At 36.5% G+C, this 15,757-nt stretch overlaps 2 protein-coding genes across 8 annotated transcripts in view; one reads left to right on the top strand and one right to left on the bottom strand.

The window, feature by feature from the left end:
- LOC117569144 (longitudinals lacking protein, isoforms F/I/K/T) overlaps nt 1-14,048 on the top strand; it is a 75,540-nt gene extending 61,492 nt beyond the window's left edge. Inside the window, exon 6 of one of the 6 annotated variants that reach the window (XM_034250180.2) lies at nt 11,672-14,048. In XM_034250180.2, coding sequence (XP_034106071.1) covers nt 11,672-13,014 — 1,343 coding nt within the window. In that variant the 3' untranslated portion in view covers nt 13,015-14,048. Of the gene's footprint in view, nt 1-1,132; nt 1,837-4,068; nt 4,143-4,252; nt 5,299-6,063; nt 6,426-6,806; nt 7,443-11,671 lie in introns of those variants that run through there. The other 5 variants (XM_034250191.2, XM_034250197.2, XM_034250183.2 and 2 more) reach the window with 5 other exon arrangements.
- A 99-nt stretch (nt 14,049-14,147) lies between these two features.
- Nucleotides 14,148-15,711, bottom strand: LOC117569151 (peflin). Of its 2 annotated transcripts, XM_034250212.2 has the most exons (5): nt 15,578-15,711; nt 15,288-15,507; nt 15,044-15,090; nt 14,947-14,968; nt 14,148-14,879 (listed from the first exon to the last, which is right to left on the bottom strand). In XM_034250212.2, the coding sequence occupies exons 1-5, from the start codon at nt 15,584-15,586 to the stop codon at nt 14,653-14,655; spliced, it is 525 nt and encodes a 174-aa protein (XP_034106103.1). In that variant the 5' UTR covers nt 15,587-15,711; the 3' UTR covers nt 14,148-14,652. The 2 variants fall into 2 exon arrangements, with proteins under 2 accessions (XP_034106103.1, XP_034106102.1); XM_034250211.2 differs by having other exon boundaries at nt 14,947-15,090; nt 15,578-15,709.
- Between the last annotated feature and the right edge of the window lie 46 nt (nt 15,712-15,757).

The following is a 15,757-nucleotide window of genomic DNA, read 5'->3' as shown; positions in this document are numbered from 1 at the left end:
AAATATATAAATCTACATATATGTATATGTATGTGTATAGAGCCGAAAAACGCCTTAAACAATTTTTGTGAAACAATTTTATTATTATGTATAATAAATAAAAGGTATAAAAAAAATGTGAAAAAATGTAAAACGAGTAAACGATTTAATTGTTATAAGTAAAACAGGAAAAAAAACTACATTTAAAAAATATATTATATTAAATGAAAAACAAAAAAAAAAACAACAAAAAAACAAAAATACAAGACTTTGCTTTTATTTAAAATTATATTATTATTATTTACTTACAGCTTTCACGAATTTTTATCTGAAACCAAAACTAACATGAGTTTTTCTCTTTTTCTAGATGCTGCTGTAGACGAAGAAAGCTGGAGAAGATCGGCGGATACTATATACATACATATATATAACTATAATGTGAGAAGCTTGCCAGCAAAATCAAAAACATAAATTGTGTTTCTATTGTACTTTTGTTGAGAAATGAAAAATATGAAATGAAATATCGATAGTACCTAAATATATATTGATAAACCTATGTATTTATTGCTGTATTGTTGTAGTTATTGAAAGCACCGCAACACAACAACAACAACACACACACACACACACACACACACAAACACTCATAATTGAGTAACTATTTGAAATTGTTATTGTACATATATTTAATGCCAATGTTTATTTTTAGTTTTTAGTGGTTCTTTTTTTTAAATTTGTATCGCGCTTCTTGGGCAAAGTGATTTTTAATGCATATGCCGGAGTACATTTGTGCTTGTAATAATCATCAAACATCTACAACTTCATCATCATCATCATCTTCAGCTTCATCATCATCAAGATCAGTGCTCATCAACGCCTTGGGAGCTAGTCATTGTTATAAACAAATATCCATACAACAACCACAACAACAACAATTGACATAACACTAAGTACTTTTTGAATACGTTTTATACTATTTATTTTTATTTGTATAATTTGTTTTTTTTAGATAATTTTTAGTTACACATTTGTATTTCTTTTTAGTGTTTGTTTTTGCCATATTAATTTGTTGATTGTTATGTTTTTTGTTCTTGTTTTTTTTCCATCGTACCAACCACAACAACCAACAACAACACAACCCACAACAAAGCAGACATCTATCCCATCTTGGGCAGTCTGCTGGGCGTGGACACATCGACGCCTCAGCAAAGCAGCAGCCACGACACCGCCATCAGCGACTACTACGGCTATCTCAACAACAACAACAACAACTCGAGTAGCAACAGTAATAACAACAACAACAACAGCAATGTGGTTGCAACCAACAACAGCAGCCATCAATTGCAAGCGGGACACGCGAGCAGCAGTCTTTCACGTGATTCGTTTATGCAGTGCAAACACTGCAATCGCTACTACAAATCACCGCAGAAATTGCAGGAACATGTGCGCAAATACTGTCTCAAGCAGAAGAAATACAAGTGCGTGTCCTGCGAGTATCGATCGCGTCGCAAGGATCACGTGTTGCGTCATGCCAAGCGCAAGCATTGCATGCTCTATGAGAGACTGCGCAATGATGAGGACAGCTTGTATCTCATACGCAACGAGGATGATCTGAGCAACGATGATAACGAGCATGAGAATGAGAATGAGCATGAGAATGAAGTGGATGGTGATAACGATCACGATCAGGAGGATCATGAGGGTGGCGGCATCGATAGCGATGTGGCTGCTGCGTTGTGTGAAATCAATTTCGATTTCGCTGGTCGCGATTTAACTATTACGGCTGTGCCCATGCTGCAGGAGAGCGACGACGATGATGATGACTTCGATGAGGATGCCTAAACATCTCTCTCTGTGTGTGTGTCTGTGTGTGTGGGTGTGTGTATCTCTGTCTGTGTGAGTGTGCGTGTCCGAGAGGCGTAATCTTTTTTGAAATGTTTACCAAATGAATACACATTAGTTCTGACAAACTGCTCAGCGTCTAGTTACAACTACCTCCAAAAGTGTGTGTGTGCGTGTCTGTGTGTGTGTGTACGTGTGTGTCTGAGTGTGCACAACTGCAGCGAATACATAGCTTTTTCGTATATATATCCATTTATTTACTACCCATAGCTAGAACTATACCTCCATATATTACCCATACCTACATATATATACTACAATACTATTATCAATTATAATCTTAGCCAGTTCTTGTGGCAAACTCAAACATGTCACATTCCTGCGCACAACGCACAAATTACTTAAAACAAATGAAACAAAATCAAATTTTCAAAATCTGTAGAATTTTATTAGCACTTAAAGTCTAGAAATGCTTCGTTTACACGTGTCCATTAAATTGTTGCCAGATATTTTTCTATTTTTCATAAAAAAGGATTAAAGGTTTTTTTTTTAATTTTTCAATTTATTTTTCACAAAAAATCCTTTTAAATTTTTCTAAATAAAAACGACACTTTAAATCCTTTAAATTTACACTAGATATTTCACTAGGTATTCATATATATATATTTTTTTTTAAAGTCTTAAATCTCTTTTGTAATTTCTTAAATTTAAAACTCATCTCGATATACTAGATATTCATATTTTTCGAAGAAAAAGTTTAAATGTCCTTTTTAATATCTTAATATTTTGTCAGAAAAATTTCGAATTTTTTTTAATTTCCCCACTTTGTCAGGAACAATTTCCTATTGTTAGAAACTTTCATATTTTTGCAGAAAAATTTTAAAAATTTGTTTTTATTTGTATAGTTTAAAGTGAGAGGTTATTTTTACTTTTATTAGATTTTTAATATTTTTTTTAGAAAAAGTCCTTTTTAATTTCTAATAATTAAAAATCAGCTCAATCGATAATTTATATCCATTAAATTTATCCTACATATTTTCATATTTTTTCAAGAAAAAGTTTAAAAGGTCCTTTTAATTGCTTAATATTTTTTAATATTTTGACAGAAAGTTTTTAATTACCTTTTTTAATTTCCTATAATTAGACCAGAAAAGACCAGAAAAGTTGCTCAGCTAAATTGATAGTTTCAATCCAATAAATTCATCCTTTATATTTTTTATTTTATTTGAAGAACAAGTTTTTTGAAGATTTATTCCTTTGTAGTAAGTAAAACTAAGCTCAACGGACAATTTTATTGTCTGTCTTTGTAGCTAGGCACTTCAACTATACAGCAAAGTATACAAAACTTCGATATTTTTAAAAACCATTCAATCATATATCTTTAATATAAAAGTACCCCTTATTTAAATTAGTTTGAAATATTGCTTTCTATTTAAAAAGAAAACTATTTTCAAATATTTCCAATATATGAGAGTAATCTTTGAATTTTCTTTTAATATTTAATGATTTAATTTTCAAAAATTCACTTCCATATATTATCGAAAAAGTAACTACAAAATTTACTTCATAAATTGAATAACTTCTCTACTTTTTCATGAGACACGTGTAAACGCAGCTTGATTATCTCCGACCGCATTCCGTTTTTTTATATGATTTTGTTTAATCTTATTTCTTAAATGTACATTTTTTGTTTTTGTTTTTTTTTTGTACTTGGATACATTTAAGTTTTGTTGTACGCGTGTGCCTATCCTTTAGTTTTTTGTAAGCAAACAAATCGGTCCAAGACCAAACATAACTAATTCTAGCCCAAAAAAAAGAAAAAACACAAGTGTTGTGGGCTCGGTGTTCTGAAACTCTCTCTATATATATAAATATATCTATCTAAATTATCTTGCCAACATCAGTTCCCAAAAAAGAAAACATAAAAAAAAAGAATGAAGAAAGCATGTAAAGCAAACAAAGACTTAAGACGCCATTATTTGCCAATACATAAGAAATATATATTTCAACGGATATATATTTATATTCCTCAGTTATGAAATACATTTAAGCGCTGTTTGTATTTTTTTTTGGGTGTTATAAACAAACAATTTGTGTACATTTTTATACTTTATATATGAAATATATTTGTAAAGCGTTTAAGAATAAAGCAAACTTATTAATACTGACAATCGATTTGCCCATTTTCACACACTTCATTATTATTATTGTTTTTCCTTGTTTATTGTTGAATTCTTTTTATTTTAGACCAAACAGACACTCACACAAACACAAAGCAAACAAAGCACAATAAAACAATTGGATGAACAGCTGCCACAATTTGTTATGTTAATGCCACAAGTAATTATATGCATAAACAATCACAAAAACAAAACTAGCGATACTCTAGAATAATATTTTGCTTGGCACTCGCTTTGATCTCTATTTGCAGATGGCTACTGGACCATTTTGGAGACTGTTCCCTATTCGATAGCCAACGCGACGACGAGTCACAATCAAACGCTAAGCACAGCGCAATCGCTGAGCTCGGGGAATGCGACGAGTTTGTTGTCGGGTGCCACAGTTGTGGTTGAGCTGCCGCCCGATGATCTGGGCAATCCGGTGGGCAACATTCAGTATACGATACCTGCGCTGACCAAGAATGCCACCACGAACACAAACACGACGAGTCTGCTGCACAAGCCACAGGCCACGACCATACAAATAGTGAAGCAGCAACATACCCAGCAACAGCAGCAACATCATCAGCAACAGCAGCAACATCAGCAACAACATCATCAACAACATCATCAGCAACAACATCAGCGACAACAAATATCGTTGCAGCAATGCTTGGATGTGCGACAGCAAACGAGGCAGGAATATATTAAAATAGACACTTCTCGGCTAGAGGATAAAATGCTGCTCCGTGATGTGATGCAATATGGTGCCACCAGCATCTCGATGGCTCCGAGCAATGCTAACGATGTGGTCACCACCACACATGTGGTGACTGCCCACGAATCCGAACTGTTGCTGACGGATGCCGATGAAGCGGAACGTGAACTCGAGTTGGCTGTCATCAAGAACGATCAGCATGAGGATTTGCTGGCCGACGATGATGATGAGGAGGATTATGTGGTGGATAAGTTGCCCTGTGTGGAGGAGCAACAACAACAACAACAGCAGCATCAGCAACAGGAGAAGCTATATGTGAATGGACTGAGTGGAGTGCATACGACAATGTCGTTGCAACAGGTCAACGATATGACCATCGATGATGCCAAATATGCGTGCAATGTGTGTGGCAAAACGTACAAAATAAAAGGTTCTCTCAAGCGGCACAAGAACTACGAATGTGGCGTGGAGCCAACACTTAAGTGTCCGCATTGTCCCCACAAATGCAAATACAAATCCGATCTGCGCAAGCACATGAACCAAAAGCATTCGGAATCGGGTGATGCGTTGCTTCTAAGCAATTAAGAGGGAGAGAGAGTATGTGTGTTGGCATTTGTTATAGTCATATTAATAGTTAATAATACGTACAACACTTTATATATGTATAAGTGCGACCTTTGATTCGTGTAAATTAGCCAAAGAAAAGATCTCAATTTGCAAGTTAGTTAAAGTAAGATTTTAAAGCGAATTTCATAAGCCAAAAAGAAAAACACCAATGTAAAATGTACGTTGAGCGTTTTTCAATTGTTGCTCAACTGCAGTCCAAGTGTAAGTAAACACACACACACACAACTACATACGCATTCGTAATGTAATCGTTAGTAATTTTAAATCAATGTGAAACTAACCTTTCCCTTTTCTGTATATGAACTAAATAAATAAATGTTTACAATTTATTTATGTGCATTTACTTGATTCAACTTTAAATATTTCGCTCTTTTAATTGCCATTATCATTAATATGAATCTCCTTTTTCTAGGCGCTGCTGCTTTGCTGTACTTGCCACAATTTGTTGCCGCTTGACGCTTGATGTGGATGTTTGGAAACACGGTGAAAATAAGGTCTTGACTCTAAACATACTTGTAGTTGTAGTAGCTAAACATTTTGCGCTCTCACATTCAAATAAAAATGAAACGTAAAAATGAAACCAAAATGAATTTGTGTTCATCAACGGGGATCATAATGCCACAAACACTCACACATACACTTTCGTTCACATCTTTGTATAACTTAGTACATACTATATAGAGAGTATATCACACAAATTTGTCATTTGTCATTTTGTTGCTTCTATCATTTAATCAGAGTTTATACGACATGGCGGCAAGAATCAATTGTTCTGCCAATGTGGACGCTATTATCATACGGAGAGTCGCTTGCGGTTGCATCAGCAGGATGAATGCGAGGACTTGAGGCGCTATCAATGCGACATTTGCCTCAAATGGTTCAAGCGTCGCTCCCATGTGAATCGCCACAAGAAGCTGCACACGAACTCGAAGCAATGGCAAAGCACTAAAACTAATGCAACTCCAACCACAAGAAAAACAAAAGCCAAAAAGAGCCGCACTTCGAGTGTGTCGAGTGCATTCGATCCCATGGATTTGAATCCCACCAATCTGCGAGTGGCGAATGAAGCTGATTTTGGGAATTAAGTTAGTTAAGAGTTGTCAGCAAGTTGCAATTGAATGTATTAATAATTATTTAGCCAAGTTCTCGTTAATGCCAAGTTTCGTAATTTTTATATAGTGTATTCTATAAGCAAACATGTGTGTAAATAAAATGAAGTAAAAGAGAATCGCATCTGAATTAAAATGCATTTCTTTTTCTCTACTCTCTATTTTTTAACCTAATTTGTGCGTGTAAATATGCGCTTGTATGTCTTGTACGCCTGTTTAATTTAATGCATAAATAATTAATTCAATTTTGGTTTAGGTAAAACAAGGAAAACAGCGATAAGAATTGTTGTTATTAAGTTATTTTTGGTTATTTAACATTTTTTTATTTCGTTATTTATGTTTTCTATGTTTTGTTTGCTCTTCTCATTGCAGTCAGCACGGTTAAAAAGTACAATCTACGCGGTCAGGAGACGTCGCTGGCCAGCACCTCCAAGCAGCTGCCCAAAGGCAACAAAGACTCCACAGAGAACGAGGAGCCAACCATAAAGAACAACAACAACAACAGCAGTGGCAATAGTAATAATAACAATGGGAAAAAACCTTTAGTGAATAATGCCGATGCCTTGATTGCACTGCAGCAATTGGCCTCCATATCGACTGCACGTTCGTTGCAACATCTCGTGCCACACTTGCCACAGAATCTGCACATCGATACGAGCAGCCTGGTGCCGGGTCGCAAGTTGCCCCGTCAGAGTTCCAAGAGAACACCGCCATACGAATCGAATCGTTGTCCACTCTGCGCTCGCGTTTATCGCTCTCAGGCTTTCCTCAATGAGCATATGCGAAAGGAGCACTCGGTCTTGATATAGAATCTATATATGAAACACAAATTTATAAATCATATTGATATAGAATCTATATATATGAAACATAATCGTAAATCAGAGAAGTGAACGCTAGTGTTTGCAAATATTTATTTTTAATCTTGTTAGTTTACTAAGTTGAGGTTTTGCATGTTTTAAACAACGGAGCTAAGGCTGATTTAAAGCAGAAAAACAAAAAAAGAAACAATAATGATAACAATGTTCATTGGATTCCAAGCTAATTGAAAATATTTACCAAATTGAGACCAAAAATTACATAATCGAAGGTATATTCTACATTGTAATTAGTTCATACTTAATTGTTAGTGTTTAATCTAATATATTGTAGTAGTTAAGCAACGGCCAAAACTCGCTTAGCATTACAACTGAATGTATTTTGGAAAAGCGTTCCACAAGCAAGTTTTCCAAGCATTTTCATCTTTTTGTTTCGTTAGCCACTAAAATAATCAGTAAACTACATTTAAATGAGGACCAATCTTAAGCTTTTTTATACTTGTTGCTAATAAAACGAAATTACAAAGCACTTGCGCTAAGAAAAAATACTATTAGTTTATCTGAAAAAAAAGAATGAATTTTAAATTATTTTTCTATTATTATTTTTTATTAATTCATTTTATTTCAGAATTTTTTTCATGTTTTTACGACACGACATTCAATCGAATTATTTGGTCTGTATTTTTGATTTTTTATATTTACTTTTCTTTTACATTTTTCTAATGTTCTTTTATTTTTCTTTTTTTTATTTCAGTTGTGTATCATTTTTATTTTATTTCAAAAAAATAAGTTCATGTTTTTTCGACACGACACTCAACATAGTTATTTGGTCTGTATTTATCATTTTTGATTTTTACTTTTGTTTTACTTTCTTCTAATTTTCTTTTTATTTTCCTTTAATTTCAGTTTTGTATCATTATTTGACAGCTATGTGGAAAATATGATATACAGGTAAATATTCATAATCCTTTTTGTATGTATGCCAAGGTTATTCCATTTCGTTTCGCATTTCAATACAAAAGATGATAATCCTTTAACCCAAACAGGTTTCAGATCGAGGGTGGGTTTCGGTATTTGTGATTTGCCCTTGAAAAACTATTTGAAAACGGCACAAAAATTGGCCAACCACAAAGCATAACTAACTGGACTGTACTCGACAGGGAGAGAGCGAGAGAGAGAGAGTCCTTATCTGCAGTGAGAGATCTCAAATCTCTTTCGCTCGCTCTCTCTCTGAGTGTGTTTTTCGCCCACACAAAAGCAAAAGGAATTTGGGATAAAAACATTTGTTGCACAGATAAATCACGTAGCGAGCGAGAGCCGAGTTTTTGTCTAAAAATAAGTTTTCACTATTTCTCTCACTCTCACTCCCTCGCTCGCTGTCGCTCTGTCCCACTCATTGTGTGTGTGTGCGTTTTATTTTCGTTTGCCTGTCGAACGGCTTTTTGCTTTTGCTTTTGTGCTTCCCACGGCGCAACATTTCCAGCAGTTTTCCCATATTTCCATTTGGCAATGCGCAGACGTGCCTGTTGTTTGGCATTTTCCACGTCTCCCTTTTGGGCTTTGCCTTCGCAAAGTCCACTAAACAAAGAGGACTGCATGCAGGCAGACAGGCAAGTTCCAAGGATCTGCCTGTTCACCTATTTCACAAGCTATTTCTACTTCAAAATCGATATTCCTGGAAGCGTTCAACATGTTTCTGCGATAAGCGTGGATAATTTTTTCCCTTTTTCACTTTAACTAATTACCAGACTGTTTCATTTGACCTGGGAATTGAGATGTAAAAGTTTGAGTAATACTTACAATTTAGTATAACTTCAGAAATAGTTTAGTTTTAATAACGGGAAAGTTGATGAGATGATTCACAAGTTTTTTTTAGAAGCTATATAATAAAATAATAATAAATATATAATGCTAGATAATCGAAGTTTAGTAAGTTTTTAGCTGATTTTAATGTTAAGGTATGTGAGATGAAGTCTCGCTTGAGAAAAACTTTTAAAGCCAAAAAGCAAATTTTACGGATAGTAATTTTTGATAATTTCCATTAATGTTGACAGTACTTTGCCATCCAAAAAGTCAGATATCTCAGTTATTATAACGGATGTGTCTTTTAAATGAAGATGCATTTGATAATTGTCAACATCAAATTTTGTCTGTTTTTATTAAAGTTTCATACATTTGTTCAAAATTAACCAAAAGTTATTATGCATATGCCTTTAATAAATACATAACGTTCATATTTTCAAAACTAAAAGCTGATATTCAGTCAAAAAAGTTGCTTCATATAATAATTTAACAGGTTAATCTTTATAGAAATTTAAAAATGTTAAAAAGTAAGGAGATCATTCTTCTATTCTTATCAAGTTTGAAATGCATTCGGTGGCATTTATAGCTTAAGCCAGTAGGCTTCAACATTTTTTCTCATTTTGGTGGCTCCTTATCAAAAAATCGTGTAAGAACGAGGTTTTTAGCGTGTTAAAAGGGGGATGGGAGCAAATTTGTAACCGTGTAAGACCAAGTTCGTGCTAAAAGAGTCCGAGTTAAGCGAGGGCCAGGTGTATATAAAAATGATAATTGTTATTTTCATGCAGATTAACCGTAACTAGTATTTTATTAACGTTATTTCAGCTTTTGCACTTTTCTGAACGAAGGAATATAATAAAATAAAATGAAGTTCTTTTAGATATTGTAAAGTTTCAATAGCAATAACATAGATAAAAGGAAAGGAAAGGAATTCGTTTCAACTTTTTTGTTTTCCATGAATGTTCTGCTTTTGATTGCATTTCATTTATCTTTTAAGTTGATGCAATGATTTAAAGGTTATTGCAAAATTCCAGTAATCATTTTGCTTATTACGTCCTCCCTTAAGTTTTCATATGTTGACCTTGAAATCTATATCTGAGCATTTGCCAACAGCTGTAGCGTGAAAAACACCCGAAACACCACCGGAAGCTGCTCGTAAACACGCGCAGATACAAAATTAACGAACTCACACACACACACACATACAAAGCGAATGCGCGCCTGCGCAAATGCTTTCCATGGAACGTTCTCGCTTTCTCACTCTCTCGCGCACGCTCTCGCTCTGTCTGCGCAGCCCACACACTCTCACTCTAGAGCGAGGAGAAAGTTTTGTGCCTGGAATATGCCAGAAATAGAAATTGGAAGCAACAGAAGCGAGGAGAAGGAATGCGAGTTAGGTAGAAAAACGGAAAATGAGCAAAGAATGCAAGCGTAGTATAAATAAATCAAGGACCCGGCTCAAGCAGGCCTTAAGCCTTGGGTACACTTGCTGTGCGCGCAGCAACAGATACAGATACAAATACAGATACATTTACAACTCACACACACACACACGCACACATCAGCAGGCCGAATACGAATACGAAACGAAATGAGATATTTTCCGAATGTTGTTGTTGTTGCCTGCCGACATCGTTTCGTTGCAGCTGCAGCAGCAGAGGGATTTGAGGATGCGTTTGCTTTGCTTTGCGCTGCTTTGCTTGGAAAATTGTTAAGCTGCCCTCTCCCTTGCCTTTGTCCAGGTCTAGTGCAGTTTCGTTTGTGTTGCGGTGTGGACGCTTTTCCAGCGAGCGCTTGCGCTTCTGCGTGGGCGACTCTCGAACACTTTGCAAAAGTGAAGCTTTAAATTTAAGCTACAAGTGAAGTTTTTATTTAAAACAAACTTTGTGCAAGTTCAAGAAAAAGCTCAACACATTCAAACGCAACGCAACTGCACTAGATTTTCATTGTTTATAAATTATTTAAATATTAATCAACATTTTATTTATATTTTTCAGGATTGACTGCGCGCATTTTGGATTAATTGTTGCTTGAAATTGACAGAATCATTACTAACCTATTTTCTCTGTTTTTCTAGATTGTGCTGGGCAGGTAAAGAATTTAATTATTTTGGTTTCGGTAACTGCATCAACCACCATCAACATCAACATGAACATCATCACAACAACAACAACAACAACAGCAGCACATTGCATAACACCAAACAACATTTTCATTTTCATTTGCTAAAAACAAAGAAAAACATGAGTGCCAGTGATTTTTCAGCATTTTCATTATCATTTTCATAAAGTGTGTTAATAAAAAAAGAAAAAAAAAACAAAATATTCATTTCTGTGTACTTTGCTTTATTTAAAACCAAGTTTTATGTCTAATTTATATTTGTGATAATTGAATTCGTAGAATGTTGCATAAACCATAATTTATTTATTTATTTTTGCATGCCACTAATACTAACTCCCATCTCTAACACTTGCCACAACCAACAGAAAACCCAGCAGTCCAGGGTGTTAATCATTTTGCTTTTTCATTTGTGAAATATTTCATAGCTTCCAGTACATTTCGATCATTGCACGCATTGAAGAAAGTTCAAAACTAATCGTCAAATGTTTCCATTCGCAGATTTGAGTCGCAAGGAGAATACAGCTCCGCCCCCCTCGCTGGCCACCGCCGAGATCCAACGCGGTCTCCAGCGCAGCATTCTCAATGTGAAGCGCGATGAGCAGAAATTGCAATTGCCCGGTTCGCGTCGCAAGCGTTTGTCTGTCTCCGAGGTGTCCGATATGCTCTTCGAGTTCTACAAGAGCAAATCGGCTAAGGCACCCAAGCAACAGGAGTCGTCTTCGGGTGAGTACGGACCCGGCCAGGTGTCGCCCACATCCGGAGAGACTCTCGAACCTTCGAGCATTGCCGCGATCGCCGTGTACGGCGCTGCCTCTGAGACGGCTTCAAAAAACTCGATGGCTGATGAAATGCAACAACAACATGAATCGGAGCAACTGGGAGCTGCCGCTCCAGCTGGCCCATTTCATCCACGCCCCAAGCATACACAAATAATCAAGACAGCGGCAGTGGAGCCAATGGATACAGCTGTGGGCAGCGTTACCGCCATTCCCACCTCGGTGTTGGTGGCCAACAATGCGGCACCCAAGCCACCGGCTGCTGCCATCGCGGAGGCATTGATGCGCAACGGATTGCACAGCTTCCAGCAACAGTTGCGTGCCCAGGAGATCTTGCGCCAGCAGACGCCACATCGTCGTCTGCACGAGGAGCACAACGGGGATCATGAGATGAACGGCGATGAGGTGACGCCCACCAAGATATTGGAGAATCTGTTGCGCAAGCAGCAGCAGCGCAGCATGCGCCACTCGGAGTGCGAGAATGAACCCGGCTCCTCCACCGAAGACGATGAGGAAGATGCACGCTATCATGCCTTCGACGACATACAGCTGATGGAACAGTCGGGTGGCATGGCTGGTGGCAAGTTTGGCAACTATTCGATGAGCATGTTCGCCACCACGGCCACGGCAAACAGCTCGGCGGGATCGATCAAGGATGCCCAGGCTCAGGCCTTTCGCCAGCTGGAGTTCACGCTGAGCGACTATGGCGGCAGCAGCAGCAACGGCAGCATCACCAGTCCCAATGGCCTTGGGTTGGATGGTGAACCCGTCTACGAGTGTCGCCACTGTGGCAAGAAGTATCGCTGGAAGTCGACCTTGCGTCGCCACGAGAATGTCGAGTGCGGTGGCAAGGAGCCATCGCATCAGTGTCCCTATTGTCCATACAAGTCCAAGCAGCGCGGCAATCTCGGTGTCCATGTGCGCAAGCATCACACGGATCTCCCTCAGTTGCCCAGCAAGCGTCGCTCCAAGTACTCCATGAAAATGGATGGCGGGGGAATAAGTCTGAGTGGCTCGATGTCCGATGATTCGCAGGGTAAACTGATCATTGACTGCAATAAGTGAACTTGACTTGGAACTTATTTTGCATACTATACCAAATACAATAATCACAACCGAGAGAGAGAAAAGAAGAGAGAAAGGTTTGGGATTCAAGGGCGGGGAAAACTAATGAAAACTTCCATTTCATCATTTTTAACACATCATTAATTATACGTACTACATGAATTGTGTGTCTTTTTGTATCTTTTGATTTTGTGTGTCTACAAATCGATTGAATTATTTCTTGTCATTTTATGTGTCATCCAAAAAAACAAAACAAATTTTTTTATGTTTAATTTGTAATATTATAATTTATCAATTTACTTTTATATTAAGCAGTGCAAACCATTCTAATCAAGCATATAATCAAAACAAAACAATCAAAAAAAAAAAAATCAAGCGAAACCAATTAGTATTAAGGCCTCATCATCATCATCATTGTTTAATCGAAAAGGCAACGTATTATTATCGTATTATTTACCACAATTTTAACAGATTTGTCGAATTTTGTCGATGATATGAGGCAATTGATTATGATATTTTGCGAAACGATATTTTATTCGCTATTTTTATATATGGATTTTTATTAAGCTAAGTATTTCTTTGGGCGATCTTTATTGCACGCGTCCCTGAACATTTTGAACAACACATATCCATAATAATAAAAATATCAAAATTATAAGTGTTTTACTTAACCCCTTAATACACATACCAATGGGCACATCCCAAGCCCAATCTTCCACTATAACGATCATATCCAAAGATCTCTCAACATATTTATTTAACCTTAACAACTTTTGCCTTGCCCTTTGACTACTGTCCAAAGCGATCTCCGCGATTTATGCCATATTAGGTATTTATTTTTATTGAACATTTTGACTGATTTTTGAGCTAGCTAGCTGATAGTATTTGCGAATCGATTGTGGATCCAACAAATTTATTAATTTTAGCAACGTAATATTGACTTTTAAGACTGAAAGCAAATATGTATATTTAGAATTTTTATTTTACAATTGTATACTTAAAACCAAAAAAAAAAAAAACAAAAAAAAGAAGAATACAAGACAAAACATAATTCCCAAACCAAAAATCAAAACTATATTCATATCCAAATGTACTTTTATCTCTTAAATTAGCATTAAGTTTTTGCAAACGCCATTTTCGAACTGAAATCGAACGATTTATTTCCAATTACACGCCACAAAAAAGGCGAAGACATTTTCTGGAATGATTTATTGGCAGTGGAACTGTCTGAGAAACATTCAAATTACGAAACAAACAACATTAAGACATGTATTACGATATCTTTTAAATCTATGTATGTACTCAACTTGTTCACATTTTAAATAAAACACACATTTATTTTACGTTTACAAATATAAATATTATGTATGCATTACTTTTATTGTGATTCTTTTGTACTTATTGTGTTTTAAACTGCAATAACAACAATACTAGATGTGTTTCAGAGGAGATTACAAAAGTGATTGGCGAGTTGGGGAGGAGATAACAAGTCGAAACATACACCACTAAAAAATACAAAATTGCATATTTAAAAAACAAAACACGGAATAAGATTTGCATCTGTAAAGGCTGTTGGTTGAGTGTGTGCGGCGTATTTCAGATTTACAAGTTGATCGTCAACGAGTCCTGGAACTGTTTTCAGTATGAACAGCCGATGGCAACGGTCAAGAAGTCCTCAAAGCCAATGGTAATGGTGCCATTCTGTTGTGTGTCCCGTTGTCTAAATGCCTCCGTGAAGCGCTGAACCTGCACGCACAGCACAATGAACTGATCCACCGAGACCTCTTTGTGGTTATTAGGATCACTCTTTTTCACCAGGAAATTGATAAATTCCGGCGTAAAGCGAAAACCCATTTGAGTGAAGGCTACATGAAAACACATAAAACAAAAGTTATCTAAAGCTGCTATCGTAAAGATATCTTTCACGTTTACCTTGCGTCAGTTCGCCCTCCTCGATATGACCGGATCCATCTTGATCGTAGGTCTTAAAGACCTGCAGCCATTGATTGATATAGTTGTAGAGCTTCTCAAACTCATAGATATCGATGGTGCCGCTGGCGTCGTTGTCGAACATGCCTACAAAATAAAACATTTTAAAGTCAAATAAACACACATAAAAACTTTAAGTAAACAATCATCAAATGCTTAGGCAACACCAGAGAATTCCATTGAAGCACATGGCCAATTCCTTTGTTTATGTACACATTATTTGAGAAAGCTACCTCAGACTGACTCATAGGAAACCCTCTATGGATTTGCATGATTCGACTTACTTATCATGAGTTTGCATGCGTTGTCCGAAAACTGCTGTCCACGCCCATTAATCAGGGCTGCCTGGAGCTCTTCGGAATTGATCTTGCCCGATCGATCTCTGTCCACCATCGCAAACCATTGCTGAGCTTGTGGTGACACCTGTGCATTTTGTGGGGGAAATGCTCCAGGGGGAGCAGCATAGCCACCGCCAGGCTGAGCGTAGGGATTGTAGCCGCCGCCCTACAATGCACATGCATGAAAAAACATTGAAGAATATTTAACTTCTTAATTATATGAGATATTAACTTACGTAGGACATTTTGTTTTGTGCAATGTAATTTAATTTACTTCAATTAAGACGGAATACACACGACACACACAAGTGATAGCTCAGCTGTGAATTAATTGATTACTTTTCTGTGCGTAAGCTTTTATCGATATATCGCAGGCATAACAACTCTGTCATATTCGATTTATTCGTGAGTCTATC

The sequence above is a fragment of the Drosophila albomicans genome, chromosome 3 (assembly GCF_009650485.2).
Source record: "Drosophila albomicans strain 15112-1751.03 chromosome 3, ASM965048v2, whole genome shotgun sequence".
NCBI classification, from domain to species: domain Eukaryota; kingdom Metazoa; phylum Arthropoda; class Insecta; order Diptera; family Drosophilidae; genus Drosophila; species Drosophila albomicans.
Note: the sequence above shows the minus strand (reverse complement) of the source record. Positions and strands in the feature narration are given on the sequence as shown.

Excerpts from the sequence above, each read along its gene's own strand:
- LOC117569151 (XM_034250211.2), bottom strand. Across the intron at positions 15,091-15,287 it reads CGCATGCAAACTCATGATAA|GCATGTTCGACAACGACGCC; the intron begins GTAAGTCGAATC and ends TTTATTTTGTAG. Across the intron at positions 14,880-14,946 it reads GGAGGGCGAACTGACGCAAG|CCTTCACTCAAATGGGTTTT; the intron begins GTAAACGTGAAA and ends GTTTTCATGTAG.